The sequence below is a fragment of the Diutina rugosa genome (genome assembly GCF_008704595.1).
Source record: "Diutina rugosa strain CBS 613 chromosome Unknown scaffold1_size794362, whole genome shotgun sequence".
In the NCBI taxonomy this organism is placed as follows: Eukaryota; Fungi; Ascomycota; class Pichiomycetes; order Serinales; family Debaryomycetaceae; genus Diutina; species Diutina rugosa.
The window spans coordinates 599,884-617,510 of NW_022995155.1; the positions used below are offsets into that span (position 1 = coordinate 599,884).

Here is a 17,627-nt window from a genome sequence, read left to right on the forward strand (position 1 = left end):
TTTTTTTTAGCATGAGCGAGAGATCTAGCGTTTTGTATGTAAATAATACTTTGCATTCTCACATTTATTTAACTCTACTGTGATCCAACTCAATCTCCAATTGTTCCATACCATTGGGCGAGTCTTTTCAAGGTTTATGAGGTTTCCCCCGTGAACGTGGTGTTCGGGGATATGGAAAAACACAACCAGCTGTGGCTACTTGAGCTTACCAAAAATGTCAAGCGGGCGTACGTTAAAGATGCGGTTCTGGAATCTAACAGAACTGAGGGCAAGTTGAGAATCCTTCAAATGATCAAGGTGGTCAATACCCATAGTCAAACTGGAGACATTTACTGTCTTATGTCCGATGCCCAAAACAAAATATTTGTACGGTTTTCCTCGGGGAAAGCCATGACACGCTACGTGAAACAGTACCAGGTTCCATTTATCTACTCTAGCACCCACATGTTGGTACTTATCACAAGGGCTCATCTTCGACAATACAGCTACGCTAAATTGATGAAGGTATTATTATTCGAATGCAACGAACCACAGAAACGCTTCATTAACGATACAGCGACCCTCTTTGATAAGTCGTTGAATTATGTGGTGATGGAAGTGGAAGACTTCCAAATATACTCGCGGCTCGGTACTCTGCCTCTGAACCCTTTCCGTACCTTCATCTACCTGCACCCGAGCTATAAGGGAAAACTTGACTTCACCGAAGCAATGAAACTAGTCAAGGATGACGAAGGAGATCTACTAGAGGAGGGCGAAGCCTCTACGTACCATACCATCGCCTACCCAACAACAATAAAAAATTAGCATTAATAAGAGCGAAATTAGAATTTGATAGCATTTAATCTCATGGCTGTACTTGTAGTTTTGATGATGATACTTGTGACTAAGCGGTTTTATATTCATAGCCTACAAGAATTGCAAGAATAATAGTAAATCATGATGGTGAACACGTCACCAAAAGCCAAGCTAATATCGTATCGTGGAGCATGCTGGTGTGATTATCAGAAGTATTCCCCCCTGATTACTCTAAGGTTGTAGCGTAAATTTCTATATACAAGCTTAGGCCTCGCGTCTATCCTTGATCTTCTCCTTATTGACATGTTTGTGGGTTCTGGTCTTGGCGAACTTCTTGAGACCCCACATCGATTGGGACACCTTGTTCGACTTCGACTTACCTCTACCACCACCGTGCGGGTGGTCGTTGGCGTTCATCGCCACACCACGGGTCTGAGGACGGAACCCACGGTGACGCGATCTCCCGGCCTTACCCCACTGGACGGCTTGGTGTTCCTTGTTCGACACCACCCCCAAGGTGGCAGGACAGTCCTGGTGGATGTAACGGACTTCGCCCGAGCTCAACTTGACCACCACCTTCTTTTGTTCGGGGTGCTTAGACAAAAGACGGGCGAAGGTACCCGCCAGCTTCACCAACAAACCCCGGCCACGGGGGTCAAGGGCGATGTTGTGGATGATCGACCCCACGGGAAGCATTTTGAGGGGCAAACAGTTGCCTCTTTGCATGATACGAGCGTTAAGCAACGCATCGTCGATTTCGCCGTTATTGGTGGCGGCCATTTCTTGTAAGAAATCCTCAGGAAGCCCCAGACGGAACGATTCAACGACATCGCCTTCACGCAACCCTTGAGGCGCTAAGATGTACGACAAGTTATTTGTGACTTCGTTACGAAGAAGGGCGATGTGACCGGTCCGGTTGGGGTCGTATTCGATACGAACAACGTGGTGCTTGCCTTCTTGCCAGCGGTGGGAGTCGATCAACCGCGCCCGCTGCTTGTGACCGCCCCCACGACCACGCACGGTGATCTTACCAGTGTTGTTTCTCCCGGCGGTTTTGCGTTTGGCCACCGTCAACTCGCGGATGGGCTTGCCCTTCCACAAGTGCTCATGGACGGGCTTTTTGTAGTGGGTGGACCCTGGTTGCAAGTGGCCGTTGGCGTGCAGTTTGATGACGACGTTGGCGGCGGCGAGTTTCCGCTGGCGCTGGTACAACGTGTCCTTCTCTTCCAACTCGGTCATGCCCAGGTTGGCTCTGCGGGCAAGACGAGCAAGCCCCCACACCAGGGACAACGGCAGCACTCTCAGCGAGGGCCCGACGAGACTGAGCATTTGGTGGATGGGTGTGGTAAAAGGTCCGTGATGAAATTTTTCAGTGCGAGTGAGGCCCCCAGTGATGATGGTACAACCGGTTAATTTGGGGAGAAAGGGGATGATTTTGACAAATAGCAATTGTCTATAGTGATGGTAAAGTGATTGATGACCTATTGTTTGAATTTCAAGTTTTATCATTGAATGCATCACTATCGTTGGCAACTCCTTTGCGTCAATTATTAAACCTGAACACACATCATTTTAACTAAGAAAATTAGAATAACATCATATTCACCAGAAGTAAACGAACCAGTATTTCTACTCATTATCAGCTAGATTAGTGTTGCAGCGTATAATTCACACTTTATTGACTGCTGTCTTTGAGAGATTATCGAGTGCGACAACGGCTATGTAAACCAAATCAGATCTTCAGGAAATACCACTGAGATTTGTTTTTTTTGGCGCTAAGAAAAAAAATTATTAGAACGATTGCCATGATAGCGAACTCACAGTTGTTGATCAATTTACCAGGGGAGAGTCATATGTTAAGCGGTGAGGGCATTGAGAACCCTCCAAAGGGAGCGAGTTCGGTGGCCGCTCCTGCATATGGCTCAACCAATAGCAGGCGCGACTGGCAACCCCGAACCTATAGGTACATTTTTTCCAAGCGTGAAAAAAAGATTAGACCGTAAAGATGTTGTCCAAGGTGTTCACCCGTTCGTTGGCTGCGGCTGCCAAGTCCGTCAAGCCCCCCGTGGAATTGTTTGGTGTTGACGGCACCTACGCCAATGCCCTCTACTCGGCCTCCGTGCAAGACTCGTCGGTGTCGAAGGCCTACAAGGACCTTGGCGAGATCAACAAGCTTGCCGAATCCGACCCCAAGATCCAGGGCTACTTCACCAACCCGGTGTTGTCGAAGGAAGACCGTGAAGTCGTCGTCAAGACCATCTCGGACTCGCTCTCGTTGGACAAGACCATGTCGAACTTCCTCAGCGTGTTGGCCGACAACAACCGTTTGTCCGCCTTCCCCGGCATCTACAAGAAGTTCGGTGTGTTGAACGACGCCGCCAGCGGCATTGTCGAAGCGAGAATCACCTCGGCCAAGCCCTTGGACTCGAAGATCTTGAGAAGATTGCAAATCGCCATCCAAAAGTCGTCGTCCGTCGGCGAAGACAAGACCCTCAAGGTCACCAACGACGTCAACCCCGACATCTTGGGCGGTTTGATCGTCGAGGTCGCCGACAAGACCGTCGACTTGTCGATCTCGGCCAAGGTTGCCAGATTGAACCAATCGTTGGCTGAAGCCTTGTAAACGGCCCCATCTCTCGGTGCATATTAGTATTTAACGAATAGACAGAAAACAGCAGATTTCAAGGTGTAGAAAACGCGTCAATTGACAACAACGAATAATTGCCTATGCTAATGACATTAGAACGTTCTAAGTGGCATTGTTGCCATTGACTACGATGCCTCAAATCAACGACGATCGCCGACAACTACATCGAGCTAGATAGCACATGCCTTCTTACTTTAGCATTGATTGATAATGTCACAAGCTACGGTGGTTGCCCTTCGGTGGTTTCTTTACAGTGGTCATTGGCGAGGGCGGGCGTCGAACCTTATGTCTCAACTCCGTGGGCCACGGCGTCATCAATCCACAACAATAGCCGGATGTTTTATGGGGCCCGAGTTCGGAACCAGTGGGGAAGCCGCGGCCACCCCATGATTTTGGCCTCTCCTCCCGTAGGGACAGTGGGCTACGCTGGTGTCACATGGCGCCGCCACCCACGTTACCCCCGGGCGCGTGTAGAGTGGGTGCAGCCTGTGAGGGGTCGCAATCGCCGAACCCCACGCCATCCCGCCGTCGTCACAATAATACACACGCCGGCGACGCCAGGTTATCCCGAAACTCCGGGGAAATTACTCTGAGGGGTAAGCAATTCCCCACCGCTTGCCACTTTATCTCCATCGACATGACCCAGTGCAGGGTTTGAGGTGGTGGGGTGCCTGGGAAACGCTGGCCGCTAGCCCTGAGTCCCCCCTTCCCCACAACGGGCTCGGAGACAGGGGCAAGGCACCATAAACGGTATTTATACGTCAGTAGACCCCCCCCAACTAGCCGACAGCAGTGTCATCCCCAATTGCTCACAGTGCCGCTTACCCTCTCCTCTCCCCCCTCATCGCCAATGATGCTGGAGCAGAAGTCCCGTGCCCAGTTTCTCGACCTCCTAAAGAAGGAAGGGTTTACCGAAATCCGCGATTACGCCCAGGACTGCCGGCGCAAGGAGTGGCTCGTCGACCACATGGACAAGCAGTCGTTTGACGAGTACATCGAGTGGACCCACCACTGGGAACAGTCACGGCGACCGGCGTGGGCGTCGTCGTCGACATAGTCATATATATCAGTTACATACGCATCCAATACCATTTCCGACACTGCCGACATTGACGGTCGCCGAGACGCGGTGCCGGCGCTCGCACCTCCGTACACCGTTCGCCTCTGTCTGCAACCACAAAGTCGCGTGCCGCGTTTCCTGCCACCGGCCCATATTTAGGCACCGCCCCTTTTACCCTCCGCATCTCGCCGGATGAAGACGTTTTCTGCCATCACCAACTTTGTCACCGTGGTTACGGTGGTGCTCAACCTATTCGTATACTTCTACCCGGACATCGTCAACCGCGACGGCCAGTGTGACTGGCACCGGTTCGACGACGATACCCCTTTACCGAAAGCCAAATACCCCTGGATCGACCAATTACCACCGGCAGTGAAGTCCAAATTGCTTAGTAACTTTGCCAGTCTACGCCAGGACGACGGATCAAGTGAAGACATCCACATCTTGACGTTTGGCGACCCTCAGATCAACGGTAATTGGCCGCTGACCCCCTATATCAAACGCCTCGATAACTACGGCAATGACTACTACTTGGGCCACATCTACTCCATCATGAAACTGCGGCTTCGCCCGCTGCACGTGGCGGTGATGGGAGACCAGTTCTCTCTGCAATGGATCTATGATCTGGAGTTCTACAACCGTACCTACCGGTTTGTCGAGCGTCTTTTCCCTAGAGACCCCGAATACAAACAAACGGTGTTGGACTTTTGGCAACGGCAAGAGAACTTTGACTGGATGGAATGGATGAGACAAGAGCAGGCATTGGACCCGAACCATCGCTTTTCGCTGCGCAATTACGCCGACGTCTACGACTGGGTATCTCTCGACCGTAACACCCCTAACTATGACCAACCGCTTTTCATTAACTTGACGGGTAACCACGATATCGGTTACCTGGGTGATGCTACGTGGCAACACATGGCGCGGTTCCACCAATTGTTTGGTCAGAACAATTACGTGATCACTTACGATGCTGGTACAGAGAAGGAATGGCGGATCATTGTATTAGACTCCCTCACCCTTGAAGGTCCTGCCCTTGAAGAGGATTTCCGTAACTATACCTGGTCCTTCCTCAATCATATCAAGGCTGACCTTAACCCTAACTTTAAGGGTCCCACCATTTTGTTTACCCACATCCCCTTTTACAAGCGGGCCGGACTTTGTGCTGATGGTCCCGAACACAAGTTCTATATTGATTACGCCAAAGAACCTTACAAGAACGGCAAGCTCCGTCTGCAAAACCATCTTTGGCACAACACCACCCAAACGGTGATGGACATCGTGTTCCCTAACCCGGATCAAAACGGGATGATTTTGACGGGGCACGACCACGTCGGTTGTGACGACTGGTACAACTACATCAACGGCGAGTGGGTGGCTCTGAAGGAGCGCCAGGAACCCCAGCGTAAGCTGGTGCGTGAGATTGTGGTACGGGCAATGATGGGCGACTTTGATGGCCAAACTGGTGTGTTTACTGGCCACTTCGACAAAGCCGACCACAAGTGGAAGTTCGAGTTTACCTACTGCCTGTTTGTTGTCCAGCACTGGTGGTGGGCGCTGAAGGTATTGGCTCTTGTCACCTTGTTGCTCCAGCTGATCAAGTTCTTAATCTAGACGATATCTATTTACATACATTGCGTTCATAAAATTTACCCGCTCTTTCTTCGCTTCGACAATCGCAGTTCCCGCTTTGCTTCTCTCTTTTCCCGTCGTTTCAGCTCAAGCTTTTCCGCTTTGGCCTCATCCACTTGGTCAGTGCCCAGGGCCAATACTTCCATGATTTGAGCGTATTGAGGGCGTTGACACGCCATCTCGTCAAGCCAGACGGTAAAGCAGTCAAAAGCAAAACAGATCTCGATATCCTCCAAAGCCCGCGCCGGCCGATGATTGAATTGTTTCCAAATGTTAACCACATTCGATTGGTCCAGCTGCTGAAGGTATTGTTTGAGCTGAGTGGCTAGCTGATTGAGCTCATCGACGTTATTGGCCATATTGCCCACATTCAGGTACCTGGTAGAGAAATGGGTCAACATGATCTTGGGACAATTCATAAGCTGGCACACGGCCACCGCTTCAATCATCGTCGAATGCTTCTTGGCAATGGCTTCTTCGATAAGCTCATTATCAAGACTCAGTTCGTGAACGAGAAGATCGGAGTTGATACCAATATCAACGAAACGAGGATTGGGGCGAGTGTCCCCAGAGTATGCAATTTTGAACGTCTCGCCATCACCCAAATCAAACGTCATCGCGATCGAGTACGCCCATGCGCAGTGGATGGCCCGCACCGTTTGTAATTGGGTCAAGTGGAGGTCACGGTACATGTCATTGATCGTTGCGTTATCGATGGGAGCCAAAGGCGCACGCTGAGGCAGTTTACCAGGTTGGAATTGATCCAAGGGTGTCTGTAAGAATTCCGCTTGACGGTCTTTGGGGAGGAAATTCTCACAAGAGAGGTAGCGAATCCGTGACAAATCAATGTTCAGTGTCAGCCCTTCCAACGCGTACCATTCGGACAAGAAGTGATGGAATTGCCAGGGAAGAACAAGCCAAAGCGTATCCTGGTTATCTTGGTTTACTTCAAACCATTTCGATATCACCAGCACTAACCCAATGTGGTGATCAGCGTGTAAATGCAGCAAATGGATCATTCTGAGCTCTGTCATCACCTGATTGAATTGAGCCAAGTTGTTGTGACCATAGTTACGGAGCATGGTCCCCAACGTGTTTTCACCTCCGTCCAACATGATCAGTTGGTAAGTGATATCTCCCAGTTCCAGTTGGTGAGGAATTCTCACGAGAGTCAGGATGACGTTACGATGGAGCGACGGGATCGCCGAACCCGTACCTAGCGTCACCACTTGTACCATATCCTTTAGCAGGGACAGCGGCGTGGGTTTAGCCAATGGAATCGGGGTAGGGTCCACTACCCGTTGACGGTCCTCACCAGAAGTCTCGCCCATTTCTTCAGCCACGGCATCGTAGTGAACATTCCAGTCGCCCAGCAACACTTCGTCGTGAGAGATGTCGCTCGAGTCGGGGCCAAGGGAAACCTCTTGGAGCTGCTGAAGCTTATACACTTGACCAGGGGCCAAAGCCTCAAACAGTTCGATATAAGGTAAATTGATGTTGGAGGACAATAAGTGACGCAATTTCAAAGTATTGGCAGCGCTCAGCTTGAACACTAAGGTGTGATTAGTGAGCGATGGGTGGGACACGATGTGCTTGGTTTCGGGACCGAACTTAGCCATAAACTGAGTGTATTCGTCCAGCTTGAAATCAATGTCCTCACCCAAGAAGTGGTAGACCACTCCCACCGGTTCGTGGCCGTAATCGTCACTGGACTCAAACCACGCTTCCAGAGATAACGTGGGCTTAAGGTAACGGGAGTTGGGAATATCAATCACTGCCACTTTAGGGAAATGCTGAGGCGGCGTCATCACTTGGTGAGGGTAAACCAACTCTCCCTGGTCGTTTTCGATCGGGTCACCCTTTTCCAAAATCTTGAACGCTGGCCCCGGCTTAATCCCTGCAGCTTTAGCCTTCTGGATATCGAAGCGGCCTCTCATGGGCAATGGTCGAATAATGTATGACGTCAGCGGTTGTTGAGCTGGCGGCACCACCTCTTCCGGGTTGGGGAGCTTCACGTGAGTGTGAGCGTCTCTTTCAGTGGGGTCAATCGTGTACAGGTCAGGGTCAGCTGAGTTGACGACCAGAGTATCCTTAGGGAACATGTGACCAGCAAGGTCGCGGAGTAGTTGATTCCACTTCAGCGGCTGCGGTTCTGGGGCACCTTCAGGAAGCACAGTGATGGCTCGTACGGCAAAGTTGTTGTCACCAAGTACTTGTGGCTGAGTGTGGGAGCCCACTTCAATCACTTCAACATCGATCCCTTTGCGAAAGACGAAATACCGCCAATTGGCGATGATATAGCGTAACAAACCAGGATTCCCCGTAAACAAAGAGATTCCTTTCTTGGTAGCATCACTTAAAGTGAGAAGAAACCCTGGGAGACCACCAATATCGGGCCATTGTGTGAATGTACCAGTAAAGAACACCAGCCGCATGCGGCCGAACTTGGCCTTATTCTCATTGAGCACTCTCTGGGTACCTTCGGGGATCTTGCCGAAGAAGTAGGTGTAGCCATCACGTCCCGTAAGCAACAACAGCGGCGTTCGGGTGTCGTGGGTGGGGTGGGCGATGGTTTTGATGCGATACATGCCTTTGCCGAGCTTGTTGTGGGTGAAGTGGTCGGCTCGGGCGTGTTCCGAGGGGGAGTAGCGGAGAGAAGGGTGGGGGAGGCGTAGCGCTCGTGTGGGCTGGGTTCCCGGGACGGCTCTGGCTCTCACCTTGGATGGCTCGCGATGCGATGACGAGATGAGGTGGGGGCGGCTAATTATATTGATCTAAGGGAAACTTGGCAATGGCAGTTAGACATTTTAAGTATAAGTTATCTGGCTTGGTAAATGGGGGCAACACCATAATTGTGTGATGAGTGTTTGTTTAAGTGAGAGGTCAGCGAGTGGTCGCGTAGTGACTGAGGATGTCTACCCTTCCCCCAGAACCATAGAATCAAGAACTTTGATCTTTTCTGAAAACCATAGAACCGGTAGCGTAAGCTCATTCAAATACTCATGAGTATCAGTCTCATGGACATGACGTTTCCTGGAAGCATCACTGTTTAATTTATCTCGCTAGTGTCTCACTGTCGCATCCATGTCAACGCTGATCCCCACCACGGCATCGGTGACGGTCACAACTACTGAGGGTCCGTTGGTAATCGATCTATGGGCCAAAGAGACCCCCAAGACCTCTCGCACATTCCTTGAACACTGCATTGTTGGCGATTACATTGGGGCATCAATCGCAGTCGGTGACGATGCGGTGACGATTACTAGTTCAGTTGAGGGAAAACAAGAGGAATCAGTGGCCGATGAATTCCATTCTAGACTTCGGTTTGGTACCAATGGTCTTCTCTATACCTCTCAGCAATCTTCGGGAGGACAGTCGTTACTCAAATTCCATATCAGTTCCAGTGATGCTACCAGTTTACAAGGGAAAGTCAATGTTTTCGGACGGGTCAGTACCGAGTCGAATAAAGTATTACGGCTATTAAGTGGAACTGAGGCGAAGGTGGAGCTGGTGCAAGTGACCAAGCACTATTTCGACGATCTTCCTCAGCCACCTCAAGCTGAAGTACCAAAGGAAGTTACTACTGAAACAAAACCTGCCAAAAGAAAAATTAAAATGGTATACGACGAAGAAGAAGAAGACGATACTGAGGCTGTGCAGTTCAAAATCAAGCCATTACTGGTGAAGAAACCAAAGCAAGAATTGAGGGCTGCGGAGCCGAAACCAGAACAAAAGGAGAAGGTGGAGTCGCCAGAGAAAGTAGAGGAGGAAAAACAGCAATCTAAGCCTGTGCTTAATAATGCTAATGATGCCCCGAAGAAGAAATTATCAGAATCTTCAAGTAAGCCTGGAGCGAAAACCAAAGAGTCCAGCGTTGAAGACAAACCTAAACCCCAAGAACGTCTTCCATTCGAAAATCCCAATAAAGATCTTGACTTGGCTGAGTGGGGAGACGTTACCGATTTATCCAAACACCGCTTTCGACCGGTGAGACATTGATTCAAGAGCAGATCATTCCAGACTGCATCGTTTTCTCCTTCATATCTATTTTGAAAGCGGAAACAAACGGCGTCCGTCCATATGGTTGAACCGGAGGAGGTCATTGACCATTTGCGTCTCCTTCGAGCGTTCCAGCGGATGTTCAGTGGAATCCATGAATGGGTGGAGTTCGAGACGTCGAGCAGAGTGCGCTTCATCCACACCTTGCTTGTGAATGAGGCCGAAGAGTTGACCAATGACATCGCTATCCCATTGGAAGTAGTCTACTTGTGGTATTATCATACCCTTCACGACAAACCTGTTCACAGTTATGCCCCGCTTCCGAAGTGGAACATCTCTGACTTTGCTCGCTACGTTGATGACGACGACTTCTACGTGCCACCTCCCGAAGCCCAAACTCGGTTTGAAGAAGCGCTGCTGCTCTCGTTCGTCCACCATCCAAGCCGGCTTGAATGGTACTGTTCGTGCTGTTCATCGTTGTTGGGGAGATGGTCTGTAGAATGGTTTCACAACAATCACATCATCAATACCTTCTGTGTGTGCCGTGAAGGCGAAGGTCCAATGCAAGATGAGATTGCGCGGCGGTGGCTTGCGGCGGCGGCCGAGCGAGGCGACTGGGATGGCGAAGGGGTTTCCTTTTTGCTCAAGCTATACATGAAGTATGCTGTATCCCACCGGAAACTTGTCTTTGATCTTTTACACACTGACGAACCGGTCGGTGAAGTGATTGATCACCACACCACGCGATGGAACCGACCGGTTAAGTCTCATGCGTACCACAGAATGCTTGAGGAGCGGGTATTTGATATGGCGTTGGCGGCAGCACCCCCCATCCAGGGCATGGTCCCGTTGACGACTAAGTTTCTGGTGTACAATTTGTGTGATGGACACGATGACCATTTCCGCAGGACTATCGCTGACTACTGCCGTGAACTAGAGTGGGCGGACAACATTCTTGCCGCCCTTGATGTGTCAGAGGCGATATTTCAGGTCGACGCTGGTTTAGTGGATGAAAGAGCGGTGACGCATGCACAGAAACTTGTACGTGACACTATAACCATTTCCAACAACACCAGAGGATCACAAGGGATCACATCACACATGGGGCGGGCGTTAGATCGGGTGAAGCCTCCCTCAGCGGGATCAGGTTAGTAGGTGATGGCAGACGCGTGCGCGCATCATGATTATCTGAACCACAGCACCAGTCCACACATATGGGAAATTGTTTCAAATAAAGTATCTATATAGTTCACCAACGTCATCTTTATTTCATGGTTCATTTGCCATCTTCATAGACCTCGGTCTCTTGTGCTTTTCCATTGCTCTCTACCCCGTATACTGATCATAGCTTATCGCGCGCTGCACTCATCTCTTTTCCTGTCATTCGTGCCGGAAGCCCCAGTTGTTTATCTAGCCACTGATGTCGAGTGTGGTGAAGAAGCTGAAGGCGTTTGTGCCTAAAATCAAGAAGAAGACGATTAAGCGCAATGTGCCCACTACCCCACAGGCGTCACAGGACCCCAAGGCGCTGGGATCGCCCGTTACTGAGGCCGAGTCCCCCGTGGTCAACGCGTCGGGTTTGGCCACACCGGCAGCCACCCAGATCACCCTGATCTCTCAAACTACCGAGATGACCATCACCACCTCTGTTTCGGTGCACAAAGCCAGCAACGAGCTGGCGATCGCCGAATCCGACGAAGAACACGACGACGCGTACATCGCACCTCCCAGTCGTCGGACGCTGACGGTGCTGCGGCGGCTCCTGGGGATCCAGTCTCTCCATCCACGTACGGGGCTGATAGACCAGGAGAAAGCGGCAAAAGCGATTGCTTCTGTCCCCGATAACCTTACTCCTAAAGCGCGGCGAGCGCTGGTTACAAGAACAGCAACTCCTATTCTCCCGCCTAGAAAAGAACAAACTCCAGTGATTGAAGAAGATGAAGATTCCACCAACAAGGAACCAACGCCGGAAGCCGCCATAGAGGGCGACTACGTGCTTGCTGTTGCCCGGGATGGTATTTTGCGAAAGCACAAAGTGGTGCGTGACGAATCAGGTAACATCATCACCGAGCCTAGTGTGGCTAAAGCTAAAACGAGAAAGCGTACACCGAAATTGTCCAAAGAGGAAAAGGATTTGCTTCAGTTGGGGGGTGAGAAGGTGACGGGTCGCATCAGATTCCTGAAACGTATCTTGGCGCAACAACAAAAAGAACGGGTACGTTATGAGGAAGTCGACGAAGACGATTTAGGTGAGCCCACACCACCGCCTAAACGAAGAAAGCGAGCCACTGAAGGCAGGTTGGTCTTCTCGAATCAGCCGCTTGAGATTACCAGTAAAGCGCAACTCCCTCGTAAAGTCCGCGAGGAAGACGAACCTCTTTGGGCAATGGTTCGTCTTAAAGAAGACGTATTCCCAATGAAAGACTTATGTAAACCCAAATTTCCCGTTGGTAAGGTGAGTGAAGACTATGAGAAGGCTAAGGAGGCGGAAAAGAAACGGAAAGAAGCGATCGCGAAACGTCGTGAACTCAGAGCAAAAGCCCGGGAACAAAAAAAACCTTTAGATGTCATTATAGCCGAAGACGAAGGCGATGTTCCTCCTGATACTAACCTGTCATCGAAATCTGTGCTTGATCAAGAAATTGAAGAACCCAGATTCCAAGCTCCCAAATTGGTGATAGGCTCTGACGGTCATCTTACCGTTGATGCGGACTCCATGCACGTTCAGCGGACGCAAACTGACTTCTCTAACCGTGAACGTCATGAAGAAAATCCTTTTGAAAACCCCGTGCTTCTGAGTACCTATTCGAAACGTCAGTACACAGATAAGTGGACAAAGGATGAAGTTACTCAGTTTTACAAAGCTCTTTCCACGTTCGGAACTGACTTTACAATGATTGCTCAATTATTTCCCTACCGTACTCGAAAGCAAATTAAGCTGAAGTTCAACCTTGAAGAGAAAAAATATCCTGAAGTTATCGAAATGGCCCTTCGACGCAAGCTTCCTCCTAACTTTGAACAATTCTGTAGTGAGCTGGGGTTGAAGATTGAGTCCATGGAATACTACAATGCTCAATTGGCTAAGGTCCGCGAAGATCACGCGAAGCATATTGAAACCATTGAACGTGAACGACAGAAGGCGCTCAAGGAAGATCAGGAAGCATCGAGAAAGCGTGAGATCGAGTTCCGTACCGGGACGAAGGCGATGACTCGAAAGGAGAAAATTAAAGAGCTCCGCAAAAATGAGATGGTTATCGGGGAGGTGGGGAAGTAATGAATGTTCCATAATCGAGTCGATCTCGCCACCACCACTGCTATACGCCTTGCAACGATGTATTACTTTATTTAACGCTTATCACACCAGTTTGTTTTCATTACACAGCTATAAATGATTCCAGCTAGCTAAACCGAACCCGAAACAATGCCCCGTCCTTGTAGTGAGTGTTCTTGCACTTTTCTGTATTCATTTTCACAAACGCGCGTCACGTCGTATTATACCAATTCACTTTATGATATGACTGATTTCGCGTCCTCTATTCTGGTTTCCATTTCCGGCAACACTTGCCAACACATTGGACATCGAATTCCGTGGTTCAACCACTGATCCAAACGCTCGGCATGAAATATATGGTGGCATGGAGTTACTGCATAGTCTTTGTTATCAATCGATAGCCCATTTTTTAGTTCCATAATCACAGGCACCGTCACCAGCGACATACAAATGTGACACATATAATGGCAGTTGGTTATACCTGCTGCATCGACGTTTTCGTGTTGAATTCCCTCCAACAAAAGTCTTGCTTGATGTTCAACATGGTGAGGATGGGTTGGTACTCGTATGGTTTGGGGAGGAACATGCGGGGGATCCAGAAACGGGGGCCCAATTGTTGTTGCGCCTTCAACAACTTGATTTGAATGGCCAACCAACTTGTGGTAGTAACGTATGACGTAATGCTATAAGCAAGGTCAACTCGGAAAGTATGATGAACTAAAATCAACAATTCGGTGAAGTGGATGGCCAAGGCAGTTAAGATCATCTCATCTGGGGACTTTTGGCGCCGTTTTCCAAAGGTATTCTTGATCAATCGAGGAACCATGAACAGGTGAACGCATATAGCCGACCAGTATCCAGGGGGTTCATCCATTTCTCGCCAGATATACCAATACCCTTGTGGAGGACTAAACATTATCGGGTACATCCAATAAAGGGCAATCCAAGCTTGTTCTGTTGTGTCACATACCTTTCGAAGAATAACCCTCCAAAGTAGATCTTGTTCGTCGAATTGATCCATATTTCAGTTGAGGAGACACTCGTAGATAGCAGAATCTAAACTGTCAAGAGTCGTAGGCTCGAGGTAGAGAATGACCTTGTTCAACACGGTCCTGCCTGTGTACATCGTTCAACCTGGGTGAGTTATTTTTTATAAACCTCCACATTCCATCAGTGCACCATGAAGAAATTAGTTTCCGAGTTGTCAACCATTTTCTTAGTGAGACCAATTGCCGAAGGGTTGGTATAGATTCAAAGGAGGTTGTGGTATGGGCCAATCACTTGCACGTTCGAAACGATCGATTATGCCCCTTTCAAGATCTCCTCAAGGCGGCCATGTTGCAGTGGGTTATGGAGGCTTGGGGTCAAACTGACAACGCAACAATGGATGCGGGTAGGAATCGCGTATCTCCCTTTCGTCAAATAGATGATCGATCGCGACCCCGCTAAAAAAATACCACTTTTCGCGAGTGCTCCAAAACCAAGTATCTCTCCTATTCTGACCAACTTGGTAAATTGAGTCTTGTGAGTCCAAGTTCTACTTTCAGCTATTTACTTGTTCAACATCAAAAAATTGGAAGCTACAATTTGAAACTCATTAATTTATCTCATTATCATTATATACATGTTTAGTCAACTTCTTCGACCGAGGGACCTTCAGCTCCAGCAGAGCCAGCAGCACCAGCCGAGGCATCAGCACCAGGCATGCCTCCAGCAGCGCCACCGTAGACCTTAGACATGATGGGGTTGGCCACCAGTTCTAATTCCTTTTGACGGTCGGCGTATTCTTCCTTGGTGGCAGCTTGAGCACCGTCCAACCATGATATGGTCTCGTCAATGGCCTTTTCAAGAGTCTGCTTGTCGCCGGCATCAATCTTATCCTTCAAGTCACCGTTGATGGAGTTCTTCAACGAGTAGGCGTAGGATTCAAGACCATTCTTGGCACCAACTCTAGCAGCTTCAGCTTCATCTTCTTCCTTGTACTTCTCAGCTTCAGCCACCATGCGTTCGATATCCTCTTGCGAGAGTCTGCCCTTGTCGTTGGTGATGGTAATCTTCTGAGTCTTACCAGTACCCTTCTCCAAGGCAGATACGTTCAAGATCCCGTTGGCGTCCAAGTCGAAGGTGACTTCAATTTGAGGCACACCTCTAGGAGCGGGAGGGATCCCCGACAATTCGAACTTACCAAGCAAGTTGTTGTCCTTGGTCTTGGTTCTTTCACCTTCAAACACTTGGATCAATACACCGGGTTGGTTGTCGGCGTAAGTGGAGAAGGTTTCCGTCTTCTTGGTCGGAATAGTGGAGTTTCTCGGAATCAAAGTGGTCATGATACCACCAGCAGTCTCGATACCGAGGGACAAGGGAGCCACATCCAACAACAACAAGTCTTGAGTCAGCGATGAGGTGTCACCGGTCAAGATGGCGGCTTGCACAGCAGCACCGTAGGCGACAGCTTCATCAGGGTTGATCGATTTGTTGGGTTCCTTGCCGTTAAAGAAGTCAGAAACCAACTTCTGGATCTTAGGGATTCTGGTGGAACCACCAACAAGCACGATTTCGTTCACTTGCGACTTGTCAATCTTAGCATCCTTCAACACCTTTTCCACAGGGTCCATGGTGGCTCTGAACAAGTCACCACACAATTCCTCAAATCTGGCTCTGGTGATCGACGTGTAGAAGTCGATGCCTTCGTACAACGAATCGATTTCAATCGAGGTTTGCGCCGATGACGACAAAGTTCTCTTGGCGCGTTCACATGCGGTTCTCAATCTTCTCAACGCTCTCTGGTTACCAGTGATGTCCTTGCCAGTCTTGCGCTTGAACTCTTGGATGAAGTGGTTGACCAAGCGGTTGTCAAAGTCTTCACCACCCAAGTGAGTGTCACCAGCGGTGGCCTTGACCTCAAAAATACCGTCTTCAATCGCCAAAAGAGAGACGTCAAAAGTACCACCACCAAGGTCAAAGATCAACACGTTCTGTTCACCCTTGGTGTTGCCCTTCTTGTCCAAACCGTAAGCGATGGCAGCAGCAGTGGGTTCGTTGATGATTCTCAACACGTTGAGGCCAGCAATGAGACCAGCGTCCTTAGTGGCTTGTCTTTGCGAGTCATTGAAATAGGCAGGCACAGTGACCACAGCGTCAGTCACCTTCGAACCAATAAAGGCTTCAGCAGTCTCTTTCATCTTCCCCAACACCATCGAGGAGATTTCTTCTGGGGAAAACACTTTAGTTTCACCCTTGTATTCAACTTGGATAGCCGGCTTCCCCAGCTTATCAACCACCTTGAACGGGAAGTGCTTCATGTCATTTTGAACTTCAGGGTCGTTGAACTTGCGACCAATCAACCGCTTGGCATCAAACACGGTGTTAGCCGGGTTCATTGCCGCCTGGTTCTTAGCAGCATCACCAATCAATCTCTCAGTATCGGTGAAGGCCACGAAAGAGGGAGTAGTTCTGTTCCCTTGATCGTTGGCGATAATATCACATCTGTCGTTGGCGAAGCGAGCCACACACGAGTAGGTCGTTCCCAAGTCAATACCAACAGCTTTGCTCATGATAGTTTTGTAGATGATGGGTGGCAAGTGGAGAGAGGTATCGCTTATATAGTTGAGGCCATGGAAGGTTATCGAAGGTTATGGAATGGAACCTCATGGAAGGTTGGAGCCACAGAAACTCTTCGAAATCCATCGAACCTCATGGAAGCATTTTGTCCATGGGAAGGGGTGGAAGGGCTATCGAAGCATCAGGTTCGGTCATTGCCTTTGAGGGGAGTGTTGTCCTCGAACTGTCAAATCGTGCGGGACTTCCCGCCCCGAAGCGCCGCACGCCCCACCCGCAGCTCGGGCTTCGGTACGCAAGTCACCTGGTCCGAGCCAAGATAGAGATAAACGAGCAAGTGATATAAACGGCGGGTTTAAATGACAGAAAACACGTAATTCTTCAATCTAGTTTTTTGTTAGAAATTACACCGTCATTACCATATTTGTTTTTCTTTCACCATATCTCTCTACTCCTCCCCAGTACCCCTCGTTCCGCTGCCGCTAAACGGCACCCGAGCCTTACCTGCACCCCATGGATTTGCCTATATGCAGAACGCCGCTCGCGGAGTTGGCGCCCCACGTCTACGGGGGAACATTCACTTTAGTACCACATCACTACGACGCCCAACCCGCAAAACTCGACCAAAACTCACCCAAAACCACTTACAAACTACTTCGCCAGTG

General features: G+C 49.5%; 11 protein-coding genes across 11 annotated transcripts; 7 read left to right on the forward strand and 4 right to left on the reverse strand. All coding sequences in view use genetic code 12, as the record gives it.

The window, feature by feature from the left end:
• Positions 1 to 171: 171 nt before the first annotated feature.
• On the forward strand, positions 172 to 804 carry DIURU_003575 (uncharacterized protein; the record flags this gene model as incomplete). The annotated part of the gene is made up of 1 exon (XM_034156352.1): positions 172 to 804. The coding sequence occupies one exon, from the start codon at positions 172 to 174 to the stop codon at positions 802 to 804; it is 633 nt and encodes a 210-aa protein (XP_034011828.1).
• Positions 805 to 1,059: 255 nt separating this feature from the next.
• Positions 1,060 to 2,124, reverse strand: DIURU_003576 (mitochondrial 54S ribosomal protein uL2m; the record flags this gene model as incomplete). The annotated part of the gene is made up of 1 exon (XM_034156353.1): positions 1,060 to 2,124. The coding sequence occupies one exon, from the start codon at positions 2,122 to 2,124 to the stop codon at positions 1,060 to 1,062; it is 1,065 nt and encodes a 354-aa protein (XP_034011829.1).
• A 676-nt stretch (positions 2,125 to 2,800) lies between these two features.
• ATP5 (F1F0 ATP synthase subunit 5) lies at positions 2,801 to 3,418 on the forward strand (the record flags this gene model as incomplete). Its single annotated transcript, XM_034156354.1, has 1 exon — positions 2,801 to 3,418. The coding sequence occupies one exon, from the start codon at positions 2,801 to 2,803 to the stop codon at positions 3,416 to 3,418; it is 618 nt and encodes a 205-aa protein (XP_034011830.1).
• An 874-nt stretch (positions 3,419 to 4,292) lies between these two features.
• On the forward strand, positions 4,293 to 4,499 carry DIURU_003578 (uncharacterized protein; the record flags this gene model as incomplete). Its single annotated transcript, XM_034156355.1, has 1 exon — positions 4,293 to 4,499. The coding sequence occupies one exon, from the start codon at positions 4,293 to 4,295 to the stop codon at positions 4,497 to 4,499; it is 207 nt and encodes a 68-aa protein (XP_034011831.1).
• A 195-nt stretch (positions 4,500 to 4,694) lies between these two features.
• On the forward strand, positions 4,695 to 6,116 carry DIURU_003579 (uncharacterized protein; the record flags this gene model as incomplete). The annotated part of the gene is made up of 1 exon (XM_034156356.1): positions 4,695 to 6,116. The coding sequence occupies one exon, from the start codon at positions 4,695 to 4,697 to the stop codon at positions 6,114 to 6,116; it is 1,422 nt and encodes a 473-aa protein (XP_034011832.1).
• Positions 6,117 to 6,151: 35 nt separating this feature from the next.
• On the reverse strand, positions 6,152 to 8,722 carry DIURU_003580 (tRNase Z; the record flags this gene model as incomplete). The annotated part of the gene is made up of 1 exon (XM_034156358.1): positions 6,152 to 8,722. The coding sequence occupies one exon, from the start codon at positions 8,720 to 8,722 to the stop codon at positions 6,152 to 6,154; it is 2,571 nt and encodes an 856-aa protein (XP_034011833.1).
• A 496-nt stretch (positions 8,723 to 9,218) lies between these two features.
• DIURU_003581 (uncharacterized protein) lies at positions 9,219 to 10,133 on the forward strand (the record flags this gene model as incomplete). The annotated part of the gene is made up of 1 exon (XM_034156359.1): positions 9,219 to 10,133. One exon carries the CDS (start codon positions 9,219 to 9,221, stop codon positions 10,131 to 10,133), a length of 915 nt encoding a protein of 304 aa, XP_034011834.1.
• An 81-nt stretch (positions 10,134 to 10,214) lies between these two features.
• DIURU_003582 (uncharacterized protein) lies at positions 10,215 to 11,285 on the forward strand (the record flags this gene model as incomplete). Its single annotated transcript, XM_034156360.1, has 1 exon — positions 10,215 to 11,285. The coding sequence occupies one exon, from the start codon at positions 10,215 to 10,217 to the stop codon at positions 11,283 to 11,285; it is 1,071 nt and encodes a 356-aa protein (XP_034011835.1).
• A 268-nt stretch (positions 11,286 to 11,553) lies between these two features.
• On the forward strand, positions 11,554 to 13,407 carry DIURU_003583 (transcription factor TFIIIB subunit; the record flags this gene model as incomplete). The annotated part of the gene is made up of 1 exon (XM_034156361.1): positions 11,554 to 13,407. One exon carries the CDS (start codon positions 11,554 to 11,556, stop codon positions 13,405 to 13,407), a length of 1,854 nt encoding a protein of 617 aa, XP_034011836.1.
• Positions 13,408 to 13,879: 472 nt separating this feature from the next.
• On the reverse strand, positions 13,880 to 14,425 carry DIURU_003584 (uncharacterized protein; the record flags this gene model as incomplete). The annotated part of the gene is made up of 1 exon (XM_034156362.1): positions 13,880 to 14,425. One exon carries the CDS (start codon positions 14,423 to 14,425, stop codon positions 13,880 to 13,882), a length of 546 nt encoding a protein of 181 aa, XP_034011837.1.
• A 607-nt stretch (positions 14,426 to 15,032) lies between these two features.
• DIURU_003585 (uncharacterized protein) lies at positions 15,033 to 16,958 on the reverse strand (the record flags this gene model as incomplete). The annotated part of the gene is made up of 1 exon (XM_034156363.1): positions 15,033 to 16,958. The coding sequence occupies one exon, from the start codon at positions 16,956 to 16,958 to the stop codon at positions 15,033 to 15,035; it is 1,926 nt and encodes a 641-aa protein (XP_034011838.1).
• Positions 16,959 to 17,627: the final 669 nt, after the last annotated feature.